The 21415-nt window shown below is 44.9% G+C and overlaps 1 protein-coding gene across 1 annotated transcript in view; it reads left to right on the forward strand.

The window, feature by feature from the left end:
* Positions 1-21415, forward strand: part of SPTB (spectrin beta, erythrocytic) — a 232153-nt gene that overhangs the window by 170850 nt on the left and 39888 nt on the right. Inside the window, exons 20-24 of the mRNA XM_085627228.1 lie at positions 2454-2717; positions 3590-3808; positions 14232-14321; positions 16426-16704; positions 19801-19931. Of these exons, the coding sequence (XP_085483354.1) occupies positions 2454-2717; positions 3590-3808; positions 14232-14321; positions 16426-16704; positions 19801-19931 (983 nt within the window). The remainder of the gene's footprint in view (positions 1-2453; positions 2718-3589; positions 3809-14231; positions 14322-16425; positions 16705-19800; positions 19932-21415) is intronic.

The raw sequence follows: 21415 nt of genomic DNA on the forward strand, positions 1-21415 counted from the left end.
TTTCCTCCATCTCTCAAATGCAAAAATAAAACCTGGCTTCCTTGCGACCACCCCCACATCTCTCTGTGCCTTTCCACATACACCCCGCCCACATCTTTGGTTTCTGCTGTCCGCCAGAGCAGCGAGCTAGCACTACACGCTACACTGACACGGTCAGGGAGGTCTTTCAGAGCACCCTGAAATTACTTTATGGTGTAGTAACTGTGAGAAACAACTTTTGTTTCCCACAGTTGCTATGTCATAGAAATGAATAACTAGATTTAGAATCTTTTATTTACAATAATGTCACTCAGTGAGAACCATACTTAGTATGTAGAATTATAGATAAGTTTCAGTGAGTAATCAGAATATTTTTCACTGAGGGGTTCTGAGTGACATCAAATATATGAGAATGATGATATGGATGAAGCGATGGAGGCAGAAAAAGTTGCGTACATCAACCGAGGTTGTCCCAAGAAATGGGGAAAAGTATGGGGAGCCTGGAATAAATACAGAGGCAATATCTGTGAGCCACCTGAACTACCAGGGGAAGAGGTTTCGGAATGAAGTTGGGGGAGGGGATGTGAGGCTTTTTGGATTTATAATTATGGCTCAACGTGTACTGCTGGTGGTGATGGGATGTGTAATATTGAAGGAGGCGGGGACAACTGACTGTAATTTACGTTGATCTTTTGTGATGTTATTATGCCCTAAATGTAATAAAAATATTTTAAAAATATATATTTATATAAGAATGAAGCTTGAGGTGTCTGCGAGGAAGCTCACAACCCTGAGGAAAGAACTGTCTGTCATTCATTGGTCTGCATCTATACCTTCATGCAATGCCTGGCCCTCCCAAGTCACCTTTCCCTGCTCTTGTGTGCTATGCAGGGGCAAAGGAGAAATGGGGGAATCATACATATTTCCAGAGCAATGTACTTGGTCTTAAGACTTACCTCCTTGTCGATGTAACAACTTATGGTCTCAAAGTACTGTTCATTGTATGATGTTTTGCACATTATATTCCTACCCTAGGTTGGTTTATCTGGTACCATTTTACGTAGGATAGATGTTAGATAACATTGACCAGCCTTGGAGTTTCTGCAAAATTTGTCCTAGAAGGAGGTTCGCTATACTGTTTTAAACTGTTTGAAGAAAGCTCAAGCCATAAGGAAACAATATGAATGCTGTTTTATGTCTTCTACAGAAATTCATTTCTGTCTCATTATTTTAATTGCATCTTATATCAAATGTTTTTAATTTATTATGATGCATATGGAAGTGTTTTCATGCTTTTATGGCTTATTGCCGAATAAAAATGGTTTTGACTCTGGCATACATAACATGGCCTTTCCTCCCTGTCCCAAATATTTAAAAAACACAGACCTTCTGCCGCCCACCCTCTGTGCCTTCCCTGCCTATCCAAAGCTGAGCTCTCGGGCTCTCTCCATTGGAAGAGAGAGCCAGCGCCTCACTCACAGGTTGTCAGAGAGCCCTGTCAGAACAGCCTGGAATACCTTTATGTCAAAGCAACAGTGGGTAACAATGTGTGTTTCCTATTTTTGCTAAATAGTGAATAACCAGATTTGGAATCTGGTGTTCATAGTAGAGGCTTCCGATGGAATCCGTACGTACCAATGAGATATCTGCTTAAGAGTATTTCTCAAGAGTCCTAATGCTCAATGAAGTGTCGGCCAGAGTATCAAAGATCTTGGTATTGTCACATGTTCCTGTCCAACCAGTTCCATTACTCAACGTATGCTCCGTATTGTATTTATTTATTCACCTATTTATTTGAATGAATGTAGAGGGCATCATCATGGGACCATTGCTGCTGCCGGAATTATGAGCTAAGGGCAAGAGCATATAACCAGAGTGACAGTGTATTATTTCTGTGATAATACCTTTAGACCATTCATCATTGCTACAAGAATATGTTCATTAATTGGAGTTAGTTTTATAATTATTATAATCTAACCTAAGGTGTGTTTTTTGGCTAATGTGCCTGTTGGTTATTTGCCACCGTGGTGTGACATAATATTTAGTGATTGAAAAGTGTTAAACTGTGAGAGTCAAATCCTCATTAGTTGATGGAACGTTATTGCATTAGAAGCTTCAGAGCTGTGGAGAGTGGGCATTTCTAGCTAGTTAGTGCCTGATTTCTCTCAAAGCTTATTGGCCATCACAACCAGAACATTAGACTGAGGGTTCTAAAATAAGGCGGAAGCTGCTGTTTCTGCATTGGGACATCACGGGTGCCATTATCTTGGTGGCTGTACTGTACATGGACACAAACAGAATTTATTCAATGCCTTCCAAACTATATTTCAGATCCCACAGATATTTTATTAGAGTTTTTCCATTCCTTGTATTGTCATTATTTACATTATCAGTTAAATTAGCATAATGTCTTATGACCTTTAAGACAAAAGAGACAAGTTAATTCATATATTTTTCCATATTTTTAAAACCAGGAGGGGAATACTCTGGCTGCTGGGAAACCCAAATTGAAGCCACTCATCACCGAGAGGCTGGATGAACTGCATCGACTGTGGGAGGAGCTCGAGTCCACAACCAATAAAAAGGCGCAGCGGCTCTTTGACGCGAACCGCTCTGAGCTGCATGCGCAAAGCTACGCTGATATAAAGCAATGGATCAGCGAAATGGAAGACGAGCTCAACTCCGCAGATTATGGGAAGGATCTAACAAGCGTCAACAGACTTCTGAACAATCATAAGGTCAGAAAAATTGATTTGGAGAAGTATTTTTTTCTAGTATATGAAAACAAAACGAGTCAAATGACATGGGTCGAGCAGTATAATGGGTGGAGCCTGCGCGCAACAAGTAAGACACAACTTCAAACCCTGGCAGGTTCACTCAGTCCTCCATCTTGTGACCACTCTTTGTTACAATAGTAACAACTATGGCTTAAAGCATTTAGAAAATGCAAGCTTGTTGGCTCAGATAAATATGTGTTGTGCATACAGTGTAGAAAAGCATAAGACTCTCTTTTTCTAATGAATATGATTACCATTATAACTATAGGAAGCTTGCGTTATAATATTAATTATGATATCAGTTTTTTATTATAAGAAATATAATGTATAATTGAAGTCCGTAAAATTAATTAATATTTCCTGTATAGTAACTGAGACAGTTTGATTATTAAGTCAGCATGTTTGTCAATTGCTTTTAGATGTATTTATTTTTTAGTTTATTTTTTCCTCTTTTTATGTATATTTTCCAAAACATTGAACACGAGTACCACATAAATGTACAGATAATAAATGTGAACCTTAGTATATAAGTTAAACTAATAAATGAAGTACACATAGGATTGTTTTTTGTGCAGGAAGGTGCCCCTTTGTGCACAATAACAATCCTGACTACAACGGAGGCACCCTTGCACCATGGTGCAAGGGTGCCAACGTTGGCATTAGGCTGCCAAAACGGTGACGGCCAGGAATGAACCTGTTGGATAAATACAGTGCATTCCTGCCCTTTCCCTGTGACTTAGTGCAGCTGCCCTGCGCCACACATGTCATAACTATGGCCCTCAGTGTACTGCTCCGATAAGTAAAACAACAGTGTAACATCTGTTTCCCTACAGCGGCTGGAGGATCAAGTAAATGTGCGGAAGATGGAAGTGCAAGAGCTTTTGTCCCAAGCGCCTGCTTTGCCAAAGGATGCTCTGGACCAGGCGGATGCCAAGGAGAGGGACATCGAGGCCAAGTTTGTGCAACTCTTGCAGCCACTGCAGAACAGAAGGAAGAAGCTGCTGTCCTCCAAAGCTCTGTACCAGCTGCACAGGGACCTGGCTGATGAAACGGTGAGGGACATTTGAAATACTTTTATAGTCATTAATGACTATCATCTGACCTGTTGTTCAACAAAGTCACTTTGCAAAGTATTGTGAGACCTAAAATTTATAGAAAAGCAACGCTGTTCCTCATACATAGCTTTGAGCCACTTGCAGCCATTTCAGCTGCAGACCAAAAACCTTTAATGTCATGACTCGTCCACAAACCATTATGATACAAAATAGTCATGTTTACTAGTTCAGATGTTAAGAGACAAGCAATGTTTGGCCTGCTGCCACATTTATTTTCCCAGAAATGACTTATGGCTCACCATTGCAGACATTGTAATTTTATATAACTGACCATGATATACTTTTTTATTTATTTATTTATTTTTTGAACAATCCAATCAACAAATTAACACATCAAGTGACATCCTGATAAATCTTCAATGTTTCTAAGTGACATACCATACAGAGTCTGTACAATGAAAGAATTTAGGGGATGAAGGGGAGTCAGGCGCTTCCGCTTCCACCTGACAGGTCGGCGGGTCACAAATATCACCCCTATAATGATTCCAGGCCTCCCAGACCCTGCTCCACTTCCTCGAACAACCCCTTGCAGAATAGACTGATCTCTCCCTAAACATACACCAGTCCAAGTCCTCCATCCACTTCCCAATCCGTGGCGGCTGGCTGGCACCCCACAGTTTCGCGATCATAAAAGCCAAAGTTGTCCACTGCACCTTGTATGTGTTTAGGTCTGTGGGCTCCCAGACATTCAGGAGGCATCTGCGGGCCTCTGGCTGAAGATCTGTGCCCAGGACTGCCCATAGTGTGGTGAACCTCTCCCCAATATGTTTGTACCCTTCGTCAGTGCCACAGTATATGCATAAACGTCCCAAGTTCCCCGCATCCCCTCTTACACTCTCCACCCTCTGAACGACCCATTCGGATCAAACAGGGTCCCGTGACATATGACCTGTGTAGTATCTTAATGCTGCACCAACCTCAGCCTCATTTGGATTGCCACTACCCGTGGGAAAGAAACCGCCTCCCGCCAGTCCTCATCATCCAGTTCCAGGCCATCCTCAGAACAGTGGCGTCTGACAGTTACCAACGGGTCCTCCATGTTGTTTATCAGCTTCTTATATATTAAGGAGATGGTCTTCTCGGGAAGATACCCATCTAGCATTCTAGTCCTCGAGGGGAGAGGCGTCTGGGAGTGTCGTGCCCCTAGGTATGTGAGTGTAGCGCATGTCGGACCTGGAGGTAGCGGAAGTACTCGCTATCGTTCAATTGGTACTGCAGCTTTAGGGCATTAAATGTTTGTATTGTTCCCCCCCAGACGTCTTTAATGCTCGTGATCCCAATGAGGTCCCACCTGTCAAACCCCTTAGATTTCCATAGACTTCCCAGCCTCTCCGTATTCAAAAGTGGGGTGGCAAGAGAGTATTTCCCCTCCCACTTAAGGTGCCTGTTGGCCGCGTGCCACACATGGACGGCATGTGCCGTAGGTCCTGTGAGCGGATATCTGCGGGGCCCGGCATACAGTGCCCTGGGGTAGTCTCCCCCGCAATTATATACTTTTAAAGAGACAGAAGCATAATTCCAAGCACATGGGACAAGTCAATGCTAAAATGTTAAATACCAGCCAAGAATGGATCCAATTCATAATTTTAAATTCTCATATGAAACAATTTTTAAGTTCAGCCTCTTGCAATGAAAAGAAATTCATCATTCAAAATCCTTTGAACTCTGATTAAATGCATCAACTAACCATTTACATATCTCAAAAATACCGACTATAATGTACATTGAATCTGGGAGAACATTATAATTTATAAAGCAGTATCCCTCTCATTACAATAAGTGGAAGTATATAAACGTAAGAAATAATGAATAGATATCCCATTGTCAAAAGTGTGATAATGCGATTATGCATTGGCCCCTTATATAGTTATATTTTAGTTTTAAATCTTAGTCAAATGCATAGTCCTTATAAAGCCGGAAAATTGGTACATAAAAATAAATGTGCTGAGTGGTCCATAATCGGGCACGTTATTTTTTGGTGCCCTATTACACATAGGGCGCACCTTAAATCAGATGCGCCAGGTGCAAACATGGAAAGTGCGCCCTATTATGTTGAATGTGCTGCCCTCAGGGAACCCACAAACTTGCACTGCCCCCAGGTGGTGCATTCAAGGGAAATACAGAGCAGCTGTTTAAAAGCTGGTCTGGGGGAGGAGCCAAGATGGCGACCGGGACGGCAGCGTAGATTCCCGGCTCCGTGAACCTCCGCATCCCGCACGGATATCCTGCATGAGATCCTTATTCTGCGCTACGCGATCGTGTTTGTAAACGAAAGTGGCAACCGATCGTGTGATCCTGAGGTTTCTGACTGCAGTACCGCCGGAGAAATCAGCGATTGAACTTTGCGGCCCGTGCGGTCCTGAAGCCGGGACCTCGAGTGGACGCCTTGGCCGGGCGGCAGTTTAACAACAGCGGCCTGTGGTGACTGGGTGGAGTCGGTCCGCCGGAGTGTTGCTCCCCTCGGCCTGCATTTTGCTGTGGTCGCTCCCCCCCTGCTGAGCGCTGCGGACCGAGGACATGCCCGGGTGTGCGATTCTCGGATTCTGTGGTGTTTGCCCCTGCCTTTGACTGTGAGCTGCCCGGGCGCCGTCCCTGGTTCGCCCTGATCCTTGCGGGCTGCTCCCGGCTTTTTGCGGGAGCTGGTCCGTGGCGGAGACGACTATTGCCCGTGACCGCGCAACGGTTGCATCTGTTCCTCCCCCAGGATCCTTGTCTTCAGCGACGTGGACCTTGAGGCGTTGGTCCCGGGGTCCTGGCCCCAATACGAGTCGGGCCTTCCCAGCGGCCATTTTGTCACTATGCAGCCTACCATCCTGTCCGCTGGGACGCAGCGGGACTGGGGGTGTGTGACGGTCGGGAGTGTGGCAGAGCGATCGGAGAGAGCTGCCCTGGGGTACGGCGACCTCCTGGAGGCCCTTGGTGCCCTTCCTTACTCCGTGGCTCATGGCGCCGGGGTCCTGGGGAGGAAGCTAGATGGTGTGGTATCAGCGTTGGGACAGTGGCGGCATGCTGGTCCACCAGTACACAGTGGCTTTCCACACTGCACACAGGAGGAAGATGTTGCGGCCCCCCCCGCGATTAGTGTACAGCCGGACACTCCGGACAGTATGCTACCGTGTGGTCGGCTAACTGTGGGCTTGATCTGCTCCGGAGGTATTGGACCTGAGCGGAAGATGGAGGCCTTGTCCCGTGCGCGGTCTCTGGCGGCCCAGGGACGATTCCGGCAGCGTGTGTCTCATTCGACTGCTTCAGCCTGTCTGGACCTTGTGTGCAGTGTAAATCCTGGGGCAGCACTGGAAACGACGCCCCCCCATGAAGCGGTCCGTGCTGATGCTCAGAGACTTCCACCCCACCTGTGTGCGTCGCTTCCCGACTGTTTTTGGACACTCCTGTACCTTGGGACATCGGACATGGTGCTGGGTCGAGGGGCAGGCATGGGCAGAATTGCAAAGAGCGGTCAAGGCTGAGGCTGATCCTTCGGGAGTGGTCACCTAGTAGACAGGCGGACTCATGGTTGCGTGCTCTCATGGTTATTCGCATTGTTGGTGCATAATGCTCCCCACTCCCCCCCTCCTTTTTTTGATATGATCAACTTGGTGCTGCTAATTGTTTGCCGTGGGGAGACTTCACCGTGCGGGAGGGAGAAGCCGGGGGTATGTTTTGAAGGCCCTCCTCCAGTTTTATTACATTTCTTCCGCCCCCCCGTCTGGGGGGGCTCTTTCTTACTCCTTTTTTCCCTGTCTCTTCTATATTTCGGGTCTAGTTCCAGGGCGACAGGCACACTGCTGGGGGGTGGGGCCATACTCATTCGCAGAGGTGCAGGGTGGGGGGATGGGGGAGGGGACTCTTTAGTCTTTATCTCTTTTTCCATGGCCTCCTTTTTTCTTCTCTGTTTCTTTTTGCCTGTTTTTCTGGGATCAGCGCGGTACACCTCTCTTATCGTGAATCGCTTGCTCTTAATGTGTGCCACAGTTTCCGGGGGGTTCGCTGGGCTTTAGGTACGGGGACCTGTAGGCGCAACTCTCTTTGATATTTCTCCCTATCCGTACTTTCCCGTGTCTGCGCCATTGATTCAATGTATTGCTGCTTGCTGCTTGCGTCTCTTATCCTAGCCCTTATCGCTGTTGGGAAACTGTTTGGCACCTGATCCTACTGTTTTGTTTTATTATAAAATGAAAAACCTTTTCTCTCCTGGTGTCCTACCTGAGCGGCTCATTGGCCGGACTATACTGTATTGTAGACTTTGCTCTCCGAGGTGCCGCCTGTGTTTACACGTGCTTTCATTGTTCTGATTGCTTAGCGGCCGGCCCCGGGGGGTTGTAGGCCCATACGTGTAAATGATTGAAACGTCAATAAAGGTTTTTCAAAAAAAAAAAAAAAAAAAAAGCTGGTCTGTGTTTCTCTGTGCAGACGGCTAACCCGCCTGCACTTTTAAGAGGGATTAGAGATTCTCTTGCAGGTGGATGCTGTGAGTGACTGCACTCCCCTGCAAGGGGATATGTATGGGGGCCCATGGGACCCCCTCTGTCCCCTCCAGAGGGCTGTCCTTAGGAAGTGCCCTGAAAATGCACTACCCTTTTTGTGATGCACTTTCAGTGCGCCTTCTAAAGGCATGTTTGCCTCTGCGCCCACATTGGTAAAATGATGGATTTAACCCAAATCTCTGTGATAGGGGTAAATGTTTGATTTGTTCTGCATTCCGTCCATCATTTGTGTGTTTTTTTACACATTGGTAATATGCGTGGTCGCAGAGGCAAAGAGATTTCCTCATTTGCATGGGGCCACGTCTCCATGCAAATGAGAGAACGCCCTTTAATGATAGAGCTGACGCTACATGTGTTTGGGGCCCCTTCTGTAATACCAAAGTGCCCCGAGGGCGCACAAAACCTGCGTCAACATCCATTGCGCATCCAGGGCACTTTGTAATACAGCCCTTGGAATCTAATAAGTTTGTCATTTTAGGTCCTGACAGTTAATTTTCTAATACCTGTATTAGAAAAATGAGGTATTCTACATAGTCCAGTAGATTTTAAGAGATCACGGTCATTTTACTGATACTCGTTCAAATAGGTGCCATATGATAGCTCACATGAATCTTTGTAAACACTTGCATGTTTTATGATGTAACACCAAGTGTCCCCTACAACTGGATATCTCCAACATGGAGGATATTTTTAGGCTATTTTTAGAGTTATTCTGTTCGAATGTGTCATAAACCAGTCCCAAATAAAAAGGAGGCCTACTGTAAATGGTGTCAGAGAGGCCACCATGCATTTTGCAGCCTTTCCAGTGTCAGATACACTTAAAGGGTTTTCCTAATGGTGCAATCAACAGTGGCTGTGCCATTGACAAAGCTGTATTTCCCCAAATCTAAATGAGGTGGCTGAGCTACAGGATGCAGACAGGACATCTGCCAATTTTTGGCAGATTAACTGTTGCGTCCCACTCTAAATGAAGCCCTGTGTAGTGTAAAGCACAAGGGTGTATGCCATGGATGTAGATTCACAATTAATAAAATCCCTAATGTTTTCTCGTATCAAGCCGCCGGCCACACGATGGTTGTAGGCGTGGGGCTGTGTATTTCGTGTTCATGCTAGATAAAGGTTTTGGAAACTAAAAAAAAAAAAAAAAAAAAAAAAAAATCCCTAATGTTATATCACAGTGTTGATCATATTTGTTAGTTACCTTCGGGAATGCCACATTAGCACCCCAAACGTTATTGGGCTTGTCCCCACCCTTCTGGGGAATGTGAGACTTTATAATGCATGCCTTTACCACACTTTACCACACATATGCCTTTACCATGCATGCCTTTACCACACTTTACCACACATATGCCTTTACCATGCATGCCATTACCACACATATGCCTTCATCATGCATGCCTTTACCACACATAGTTATATTTATATGTGCCAGTGTGTGTGTGTGTGTGTGTGTGTGTGCACGTGTTGCATGGTAAAGGCAGTGTGTGATAATGACTGCATGGTAACCGCATGTGTGATAAAGGCATATGCGTGGTAAAGGCATGTATGGTAAATGATGGGTGGCAAAGGCATTGCGTGCTAAAGACTGTGTCGTGGTAAAGGCATGTGTAGTAAAGGCATATGCGTTGTAAAGGCATATATGGTAAATGATGTGTGGTAAAGGCATTGCGTGGTAAAACTGCATGGTAAAGCCTGTTTCCCTTTCAGGGTTCCTACTTTGCTGACCCTAAACAAAATAATAATCCACTCTATCCTTGCCTATCGAGTTTCAGTTCATCACAAATAGGAGGGCAGGAGTGGACAGATTTCCGTAGTCAAACCTGTTTGACTGGTAACACTAGGGGCCATATGTAGGTAGCCCAATACCGGTCAGTAACGGCCGATTTTCGGTAAATATACCGTTACCGACCGGTATTTAGGCTTTTGAGATGTAGGGGCATCATTTCTGTATTCGGTAATTTACCGAATCGGTAAAATTACCGAATCAGTAATTTTACCGATTCGGTAAATACCGAATACAGAAATGAGATGTAGGGGGAGTGTGTGGTGGGTGTGGGGATTCGTTATTTACCACCAACTGAAAGTTGGTGGTAAATGACGAATGTCACTGTGAATGCATTATTTGGCCCTTAGATGTGTGCAATGTGGCAGACACACATGCCCTCAGGGCATGTATGTGTGCCACATGTAGGAATCAGGGGTGCAACAGGGTGTCAATGTGACACCCTGCCACCCTTGATTGAGCTCCCCCCATTACCGATTCGGTATTTACCGATTCGGTAATGGTAACTGACTTCCCATTGATTCCTATGGGCCTCCTGGCCCATAGGAATCAATGAGATACAGGTTACCATTACCGAATCGGTAAATACCGATTCTTAAATACCGACACTTACCGAATCGGTATTTTTTTACCTACATTACATTTACCGATTCATAAATACCGAATCGGTAAAATTCGGTATTTAAGAATCGGTAAATGTAATTTACCAAGGCCCTAGCTGCGAAGAATGTATTGTTTCTACAAAACATGGAACACAATAGGAATTATATAAATGATGCATTTCACTGGTCTATGGTACATAATTTGATGGACTTACCAGTAAATAGAAGATAATAAAAGGGGCTAGAACATTATAAACTTGCCTACATAAATAAACCTCAATTCTTGAAAAAGTCATGGATATTGGGAGATAGAACATGTGTCAACTATATTTCCATGTCTGTTTACGTGCATTAATTTATGGCTTCTTGTTTAAAGCAAACAGCTCTGCCTCTGTCCACCTTTGCATGCTATAAAAAACGCACATACCTAGGATTCTGGTTGATCTAAAATATACATCTCTTCAATTGTCATCCATTTGTAGCAAGTACCTGTATTTGCTAATAACTTGCATTGGTCTTCATACCTGGTTACTATATTGCCAAAGCAGTCTAACTGGTGCTCCTCAGCTATAACACGCCTATCTTCCAGCCAGATATCCCTGATACTTGGGGGATGCACATTTTTATTTTAAAGAAAATCTTCATTGCAGTACAAGAATACAGTACAAACAGTGTGGTTTGAACAAACCTGGAGGGACAAAGCAACATCTCAGGCATGACATACAGTATCATTGCAATGATATAAAGGGACCAATTTAATCGAATTAGTTAAACAGCAATCATTGCCTGTTACCCCTACTGCCCTCCTGCGTATCGACCCCGATCACGACGGTTACCGGTGAATCTTAACCCTCAGTGTCCTGTGTATCTTCTTCTGCGGTCCTGTCCAGCTCCTTGAAGCTATCAACTATCACCTGCCATGTATGTCTATCCTCCCCAGCACGTTCATCTCTCCAACAGTGCCGCAGGCGCCCTCCTTCAGCAACCGCCCACTCTGTAATATCTTTAGTACATCCCTGTATTCCTGGGCCTTGTGGGCTCATCTACGAGATGGTCACCCGCCGTTTTGCTAACAGGAGGGCCACTTGCATACATTTCCATAGTATTTTCCTACCTTTACACTTCCTGAGATTCCTCAAAAGACAAATGGCCGGGTCCAATTCCACTGATACCCCTTCAAAGTTCTGCAACCTCTGCACCACGAATTACCAATAGGCATACACCAGTGGACAGTGCCAAGCCAAATGCAGGAACCCAGCAGGGCCAACCTGACACCTAAGACACCCATCGGGTTTGGCTGGATCTATCCGGTGAAGAAACGCTGGAGTGATAGAAGAGTGATGTAAATAATTGAACTGGACTAACTTAAACTGTGCATTACACAACCCCTGCTTTATTAGGGTGCAGATGCCTTTTTACTGTGTGTCCCCAAATGGTGCCCCTAGATCCTCCTCCCACTCGGCTCTGGCTCGGAACGGTGCCCTTGGTTGATTCGCTATCGTAGCTCTTTATATATGAGACACTAGAAGTCTCCCCCCACCAAATGCCAATATTACCCTAAAAAAGTCTGAAGAGAGCGGGGCTTCGGGGTACGTGGGCCAAATATCCTGCACTATATCTAGTATGCTTGCATGCAACAAAACCTGTTCTGTACCCATACCAAAAGCTTTCTGTGCAGCCTCAAAAGTAATAAAACTGTTGTTGGGATAGAGGTAACCCAGAGTCAGGCATCCCTCCTCCCTCCTTGGATTAACATCAACCACATTCGGTAGCAAGCGGAACGCCAGAAGGTCCCAAAAGATACATTCACGTGCAAATAGGCAGTGGCGTAGCAAGGGGGGGTGATCTACACTGCGGCCGCTGCGAGCGGCCATTGCTGCCGAATCTCACCAGCCCTCCCTCCCACCCGCTCTTCAGTGAGGCCGCCATAGGGCTAGCTACGCCACTTCAAATAGGGGCTGTTTAAGTACTAACTTCACTGCACGCTCCCATAGTGAGGAAGAATGTTTAATTAGGTATGCCACTCTTGGGTCACCCCTAGCTCCGCCATGAAGCAAGAAAGGCATGGGGGCCTGAAAATGTTTAGAATGTAAGATGCTGTTGTAGGACATGCTTTTCCAGACCATGTTGGTCACAATTGTATTCACATATTTTTTAAACCTAGAAACTGAATCGGTGATAGAATGATCAGATGTTTAACTATCAAGTAATAATTGTATTAATTTTTTCCAATAATTATTCACATATTTAACTGACTTTTCCCAAAAAATAAACCCTGAATGCCAATCTTAACCAGAGTGTTGCATGGTTACAAACATGCTCCAATACACCATACTTTGTCACATTAATCTCCTAATGACCCATTGTCAGATTTGCATGGAAAAACTGAAGTTCTCATTCTTGGGAAAAACAAAGATCTCTGGGGGCCCTGTCATTGGCCTCCTCAAATGGGCGATCTGCCTCAACCGGTGCAATCAGCTCGCAATTTAGGCGTAGTTATAGATGACCAGCTATCTATGAGGCAGCAAGCAGTCAAGGTCGCCTCAACCTGCTTCACCATCTTGAAATGGCTCAGACAAGTACTCTGGATGTTGCCTAGTCCCACACAACGAACAGTGGTCCAGGCACTGATTACGTCCAGGCTGGACTATGGCAACGTCCTGTACTTAGGAGCCAATGAGGAGGTGGTTCGAAAACTGCTGGTAGTGCAGAACTGCCGGACCAGACTGCTCTGCCATGTATCTAAAAAGGCCTCCATCTCAGGTTCTCTCCGTGACCTTCATTGGCTTAAGAAAGAGAATCGTACCAAATTCAAGGCCCTATGCTACAGGCATAAGATCAAATCGGGCACAGCGCCTCAGTATTTGAGTGCCTTAGCCCATCCCTATCTTCCTACATGCCTTCTTCGATCCTCTTCTCAGGCCAAATTTCTAGCCCCCAGGATCAAACGGACGCCTTTGGGTGGCCGATCTGTCGCTTACCTGGCCCCGCTACTATGGAATTCGCTCCCCACGCCTCTCCGGCACGAATCCAGCTATACCAGCTTTCGCAAAGGCCTAAAAACGTGCCTATTTAACCAGTAGATGTCCTCCTTTTCTCTCGCGTTCTGTCTGTTGGCGCCAGGAAACCGGGTAGCTATGCGCCTTATAAAATTAATAATAATAATAATAATAAAGTGCAAAGTAGAAGCTGACAACAGTGTCCTAAATCTGCAAGAAAAGCTAGCCATCAAACAGAAAATAATGATGGAGTAATAGATTAACTCTACTAAATTCAGGAACGTTGTTTGTGTTTATAAGTTGAACAATCATTCAAAAGGTATCCCAGAGCCGCAAGGCCACCATTATATTAGGCATTAATATGGAATGGTTTCATGGTTATAGAGGAAAGAAAAATACCATCACTAAGCTTTAAGACAATAGAGGTACTTGCCAGTGAGTTGAGAAGAAATGGATCTCCCATAATATTGTTGGTTCTTCTTTTTCCAGCTCTGGGTGGAGGAAAGATTGCCACTCGCCGAATCCACAGATCACGGAAATAATCTTCAGACGGTCCAGCTACTGTTGAAAAAGAACCAGGTTAGTGAAGTAAATCCCTTGTTTGTATGTGCAGATATTTCACAAACTTCTCTCACACTAAACCTGCTGCCTCTGGAGCCCATGAAGCTCAACTAAAAGATATGTGTGTGTGGTGACCCACCAAGATTTCCTGGTAACACCCCCTTACATTTCTGGTTATATTCGGGTTCCATTTTATTTTAGACTTTCCGGAGATAATGACCTTTTCATTTAAGACGCCTTTCTTTGAATTCCCATTTAGTTGTAATTCGGGTTCCATTTTCTAATTTTATGAGGGTTTTGGCATTACATTTCTATCGCATTTTTACTTGGCTGGTCCATTTTCTATATTTGAGGAGGAGGTCTGGCACTGACATTTCAATATGGTTTTAATTTAGTGGGGTTTTGCCATTAAATTTGCTTCTAGTTATCATTATGTTTCCATTTGCTAATTTGAGGAGGTATATTCTTGTCTGGTTACAATTTAGGGGTCTCATTTCTGAATTTTAGAAGTCTGTGTGTGTCTTAATTTTCCATCTGGTTAGAATGTGTGGTTCCATATTCTACATCTGGGGTGGTGGGGCTCTTAAATTTAATTATCACAGGGAAAAGAGACTGATGGCGAGGTAAGGCAGTCAAACACAAACGTGATGGCTGCAATACTAGGTTTCAGACACTGGCAGTGGCCTGGCATTCCAGGTCGGACCCGACTGTTATTGAAAAAGGACAAAGTCTGATGTGCATATGGCCTGTCTGGGATAGCGTGGTGGGCAAAAACTCATTGGACCCTGCGCGTCGGCCAGTGGTGAGACTTCTGCAAGCATTCGGCCATCACCTTTTGTGTTTCAGTGTAATGCTCCGAGTGGGACCCGTGTTCCCAGACTTGGGTCCTGTGCTTGTTGAGTCACTGGACTCCACCTGCGCCTCGCTGATGCGGCCCCAGGAGGCTTGCTTTGTATTCCCATCTGGAGGAGACCTATCTGTTTGGGCTCTACTTCGTCTGTTGGAGCAGAACCAAGTCTGGTTTATCCTTGTCTGCAAGTGACTGAGACTTGTGCAAGCATTGAATCCATCACGTTTGTGTTGCAGAGTTTAGGTAGGAGCCCTAGTATTAGTGCTTAATTTGAACCGGTAGTTTTCGGTGCTTGGCACCGGTACCTAATTGTCACCATCTGTGCTTATGGCAGGCTGCCACACGGTGGCAATGTTTGTCTAATTTAGAGCAAAACACAACAACAGTTGTTTATTAATTAAATATACTTTAAAACTGACTTTGACCTGCTGCCAAAGCCATTCTTATAGCTTTGGTGGTCTGGAATAGTCAGAATTGTCAAACTTGTAGTAGGGTGAGGGTTAGTAGTTGTGTTTAAACTGTAATTGGCAGTGCTGGCAGGGGTAATGGCACTTATTGTTGCCACAAATTAAGCACTGCCTAGTACTCCTGCTTTTGGCAGCGCCATATTACTGCAAAAGGCCCATACAATGACCTTTCGTTAGGTGTATATCAGTTTTTTAAATGGGCTGGTACTGGCCGGTACGGAGTACTGGCACTTTTTATTTTTTAAATAACTTTATTTATTAGTTTCAAACAGGCAGTCGGACAGGCAAACAGACCCACCACCATCTATGTGCGGCCTACCGACCCCCGTCCTTATGTGTAGCGGCGTAGCGCACTTTTACGTAGCCGAAGCCATTTCCTTAGGATCATGTCCGAAAGAAGAGAATGTCCAACATTAGGCCCGACACGTGGTGTCTAGTTGAAAGGGCCGTACGTAAGTCCATTCCCTGGGTACTGGCACTTTTTTATTTTGAGGAGGAGAGTACCGGCACTTCTCAAGAGAAATGCAATACCTTTAATTGGAGAGTACCGGCACTTCTCAGAAACAAGCAGGTACTCTGCTACAGAGTACCTGCACTTTTATTTTTCCATTTCAACCACTGGTGTATATGGAGCACTTCACTGAAGCAGTAAAAACAATTATTGTATCTTTCTTGGAAATAGGAGTGGCTGAAGTGGATTATGATTTTAAAAAAAGTTGTGATTAAATTAAAAGTTGATGGACGCCCCAAGCAAAAATATTTCCAAATGATAACAACCTCTTTAAAAATTGCCTTTCCCGTGCAGACGCTGCAGAACGAAATCACAGGTCACCAGCCACGAGTCAATGACGTGCTCAAGAGGGCCGAAGACATGAAGGCGGAACCGGATGTTGACGTCAGAGACATTGACAAGCAGATGGGCTTGTTGAAAGAGCTGTGGAGCAGACTACAGGCGGAAACTGCCAAAAGAAAGAAACGCCTGCAGGAAGGCCACGAGGTGCAGCAGTACTACGTGGACGCCGCCGACGCCGAGGCCTGGATATGCGAGCAGCAGCTGTCCATGATTGGGGATGAGAAACCAAAGGTAATATTGACAGCTTTACCCTCACCCTTTTAATCTCAAGTAGATCCTTGAAGAGTACATGTTGTAAAAACACATATCAGGATGAGTTTGCTCTATGTCCTAAAAAAGTACAGGTGTCTACATCACAAGGAAGAAAGTAGGCTGGGACTTGACAAGGGACGACTCACTGGTGCACAGTGGGAGGTCTCAATAGGTGAACCAGCCCCATGTATTGCCTTGCACTCTGGTACTGGTAGTTTTTATTTCTATATCAAGCACAAGAGTTGGGGTCCCTGAATGCAGTGAAAAACTTCACTTGAGCTATCAGTATTGCACCCAAGGTTTACTTAATCAACTCCGTGCAGTAAGGCGTCACTCCATGCACACATAAGAGCACTGCACACACATGCATCCTAAAAACCTACCTGCTGTGAAGTAGCGTCATGTGACCCCCAGTAGTGGGCATCTGGTCATTCTCCAAATTATGAATCAACATATATTTAATGGTAGAACACTAGACACATTTAAGACTGGGAAGACATGTCATATGGCAAAAAGTCCGGAAAGACAACATTACCAGGGGCGGGTCCTCCGTTGGAGTGGAGGAGCGTCGCCCCACTTAAAAGGCCCCTAAAGCCCCCTGAGAAAAAAAATAAAATGGTAATTCATTACCATTTTATTTTCATCGTCCTGTCCTGAACCGAATGTCAGGATGGGGCGGGGCCTGCTGAGTGACAGCAGGGAGGAGTGGTGGGCAGAGGGCTGCCTTTGCACTGTTTAAAGTGCGCATGTCTCTTTGGCCGGCCATCTTGGGACGGCCAGCCAGACATGCCAAATTTAAACATCTCACTCCAGCAGACTTAAGACAGCTGGGCTGAGAGTAAGTGCAGGATCCAGTGTGCTGTGGAGCACTGAGTACGCCACTCTCTCCAATCAGGGCGCTGCTCACATGCTGCATGGGAGCAGCGCCATGATTGGTCAAGGGAGTTTGTTTGTGCCCGCAGCCCCGCCCTCGAGAAAGAATCAGTCCAGAGCGCAGGATGTGTAAGGTAAGTGTTTCTTTATTTTTGTTTTATTTCTTTTGCCCCCTGCGCACCAGCCCCCACCTCCCTGTAGATACTGGCCGACACTGAACATTACACGCAACAGTATATGTCCACTCCAGTGGCGGCCGACACAATGAAGAGGTGGTGAAACGGATGGAGGAGGAACTGGGGAGCGCGGGAGGGTGAGTGCCGGGGATTAATAATAAAAAAAAAAAAGAATAAGAAATACCTGAAGCTGCCGGCCGCATTGCTCCTCTCGCGTTGCTGTTCTGCTGCTTCCTCGTCCCAGCAGACACTGGGACAGCAGCAGAGACTCCCTGTGCAATCCCCTGCGCTGCTCTCATGATATGAGAGCAGCGAGGGGATTGGCCTGAGCGGGCTGCTTTTACGATCTTCTCATGACAGGGAGTCTGTGCTGTTCAATACAGCCCGGTTCAGAAACCTAAGTGCCTAAGACGGCCAGCCAAGCACACATGTGCACTTAGAAGGGCACAAACCAGTCCTCCTCCCCCTTCCCATTGCCCTGGCCCCACCCCCTACACACTCAGCCAGCAGGTGAAAAATAAAATGATGATAGAATATTGTTTAATTTTTCACCTGCTGGCTCTGAGCCACTGGGGCAACGCTCCTTCGCCATTGCGGAGTCGCCGCCCCTGGTCCTCTCCTTCCTCTTTGTATGTGTGTCTGATTACAAAAGCCGTATGACAATAATAGTGCATCACAGTAGTTCCTTTCAGTGTACAAGACGTTTGTAGGACGGTCACCATCAGTTTTGATGGCTGTTCACCAAACTTTTCCAAAGTTTTTGTTTTTCAGAAAGCCGGAGTTTGTTTCTTAAAAACAAACAAGCTATTGACCCCAAAACCATGGGAGTTTTTTCCCCAGAGTGTAGGGTTCATTATTGTTTTTTTCTGTCCCTCTCTGCCAGGTTTAACCTGGCAGTGACGGGCAGAAAAAAAAGAATTTACCCTGTCCACCTTAATAGGGCGGGAGGTGTAATGTCCTTCCCCCATTGGAAGAAGCTTTTGGTCAACAGAAAGTTTGGGTTCTGCCTATCTCCAAATGAGCTGGACGGGCCAAGAATTTAGCAGACTGGGTATTTAGTTGCAATCGTGGCAGAGTACCCTATCCACCAAAATGTAAATCTAGCCCTTAGTGTCTCAATGCCACCAGAGAACTCAACTCCCCTCTTGCATCTCCAACAAGTGGCTTGGGAGCTAGGTAGATCGCCAATACCTTTAAAGTAGCTCTCCAAAGTGAAGCTCACCTCTGTGCATCATTCAGAGGGTTTATGTACATTAAAGAAGACAGCACTGCACATCTCAAGACCCTATAGAGTGACAGTCATCCAAACTAAAGGCAATATTAGAGACATCCTTCATGTGATGGCAAGCATCCATGGCATGTGATTGTAAACCTGTACATTGTAAGCAGTTTCTGTACATGTGAAACATTTGTACATGTAGGTATTTGATGAGAATGACAAGCTGATGTTTGAGGACTGTGTATTTACTTAAAATTAAAATTAGTATTTTGAAAGGCAAAAAATTATGTAAAAAATTATGTAAAAAATTATGTTTCTTTCAGAAAAGGAATTTGAGAAATTGACTTTGTTTGCCCAAAATGGAAGATGTATTTCATAGAAAATAACGTTTATTTTCAGAAACTGATATGCAAAACAAATGTAAAGCAATATTTGAATGGCAGTTCAAAGTTAGGGAGATTCATTGCTGTGGTTATGTCCTTTGTGCCAGAAGGCGCATGCTGCTTCAGCTGCTATTTCATTAGTCATGTGGAAGCGGTTCATACTATTAATGCTTGTCCTGACATTTCTGCTGGTAATCTTGCCTGAATTTTTGGGTGGTGACTAGTGTATTATTAGTGGATGTAGTCATTATTGTAATACAATAAAATCTGGTAGTAGCTTAGGATGATATTCCTTCAGTGGAAGAAGCTCTCAGTATAGCAAGGGGTGGAGACCCCTGGTCTAACCAGTATTAAAAAGGTACAGTTGATTAATTGATAAGGGGAGCAAAACCTGTAATACAATGCTTTTTGTTTTTGGGAAAAGGATGAAGAATGCGGCATAGCCATGCTTAAGAGACACCTCAATCAGCAACAGGCCATCGAGCACTATGGGAAAAATATCAAGCAGCTAGCAGGTCAGGCCCAGAGAATCCTGGCACTGGAGCACCCCGAAGGGTACGTAAGAAGGGTGTAACTATAGAGTTTACACAAGGTACTACTAAGGTTTCTCTATTTTGACATGTATGTTTGTTGTATTTGTATACCACCAAAAGGCAGTGGAGGGATGCCCAGCATTAGAGACAAGCATAAAGTCAGCAAGTAATAGGAGAGGTAGTTGGGTTGTGGGTGGTTAATGCACAGTGATGTTGTATTCTCTGAAGAGGTGAGTCTTCATCTCATTCCTTCATTGGAGCAGCGTTGGGGGCAGGTTTGATGGATACAGGGATGTTATTACAGATCCTGGGTGCATAGATGGAAAAGTCCTGGTGCCTTTTTTATTTAACACTCATTGAACACTTCCTAGTCTCCGATATGGTGGTGGCTTAGCTGTGGGTGCGCCTAAGACCACCAAAGTTGATGTGTTTACAAGATAAGCTGGAGTGCTGCTCATGTCGGCTATGTAAATGATGCAGCTGGTTTTGAAGATGCTACGGCCCAGAAAGGGGAGCCAATGGAGGTCCTTCGGGATGGGAGTGATGTGATCATATTTATTTAGACCCTGGATGAGACATGCTGTCATGATAGGATGCCAATGAGTGTGGTCCATGTGAAGTCTGGGAAGCCATGGAGGAGAGTGTTACCATCATCCAGATGCATGAGTATGAGGGTTTGAGCAGCAGTTTTGAAGTTGCTTTTCTGTAAGAAATAGTTTCTAATCTTTAGAAGAGAGAGCTGGCACCAGGCCATCTTTGTGTGTCTTTTGTTTGTCTTGGCAATATAATTCTTGAGGGTGGGGTTGAAGTTCAATGCTGTCAAGGTTCAGGTTTCATATGTCTTTATTTCGATTTAATATCATAAAAGACAATACAACAAAGGAGCAATAATACATGCATACATTACATTACATTAAAAAAAAATTTTTAAACCCACCTATATTCAATACAGTTCATCATTAAGAAAGCATTAAACAATATATTATAGACTTAATGTATGAAAACCCTTACAAAAAAGAAAACAATCAGGATACCTGGAGATGTCTGGCTCTGATAACCCAAGCCCACCCAAGGAACTTTGCAACACCTATTACCACAGTCTCCGAGGTATTAGTTTGCAAAGTCCACAAAGCCTCTGAGCTCCCTCTCATTTTCAGCCTTTGACAAATAGGCCTAATCCATCTATGTCTAGGGGCATGATAATACAGGGCATGCAAAAAAGAAGTGTCCCACACTCTCCTTGTGGTCACTACACCATGGACAAGATTCATTTGAACCAGACCATTTCATGGAGAAGGACCTTACGGGTAAAGACCCGACTCTAAACTGATGGTATAGTTTTTTGTCCAGACTCTTAGTGATGATGTCCCAATAGTTTTCCAAGAAGGGATCTGTTTTATATACCAAAAATCTACCTGTTAGGGTAACAGCATCTAACCGCGCAACGGGGGGAATACAGTAGAACCCGGGGAAACCCAAAGTTGGCTGAGACCCATATCTTCTAAA

Source organism: Triturus cristatus, chromosome 9 (assembly GCF_964204655.1).
Source record: "Triturus cristatus chromosome 9, aTriCri1.1, whole genome shotgun sequence".
In the NCBI taxonomy this organism is placed as follows: Eukaryota; Metazoa; Chordata; class Amphibia; order Caudata; family Salamandridae; genus Triturus; species Triturus cristatus.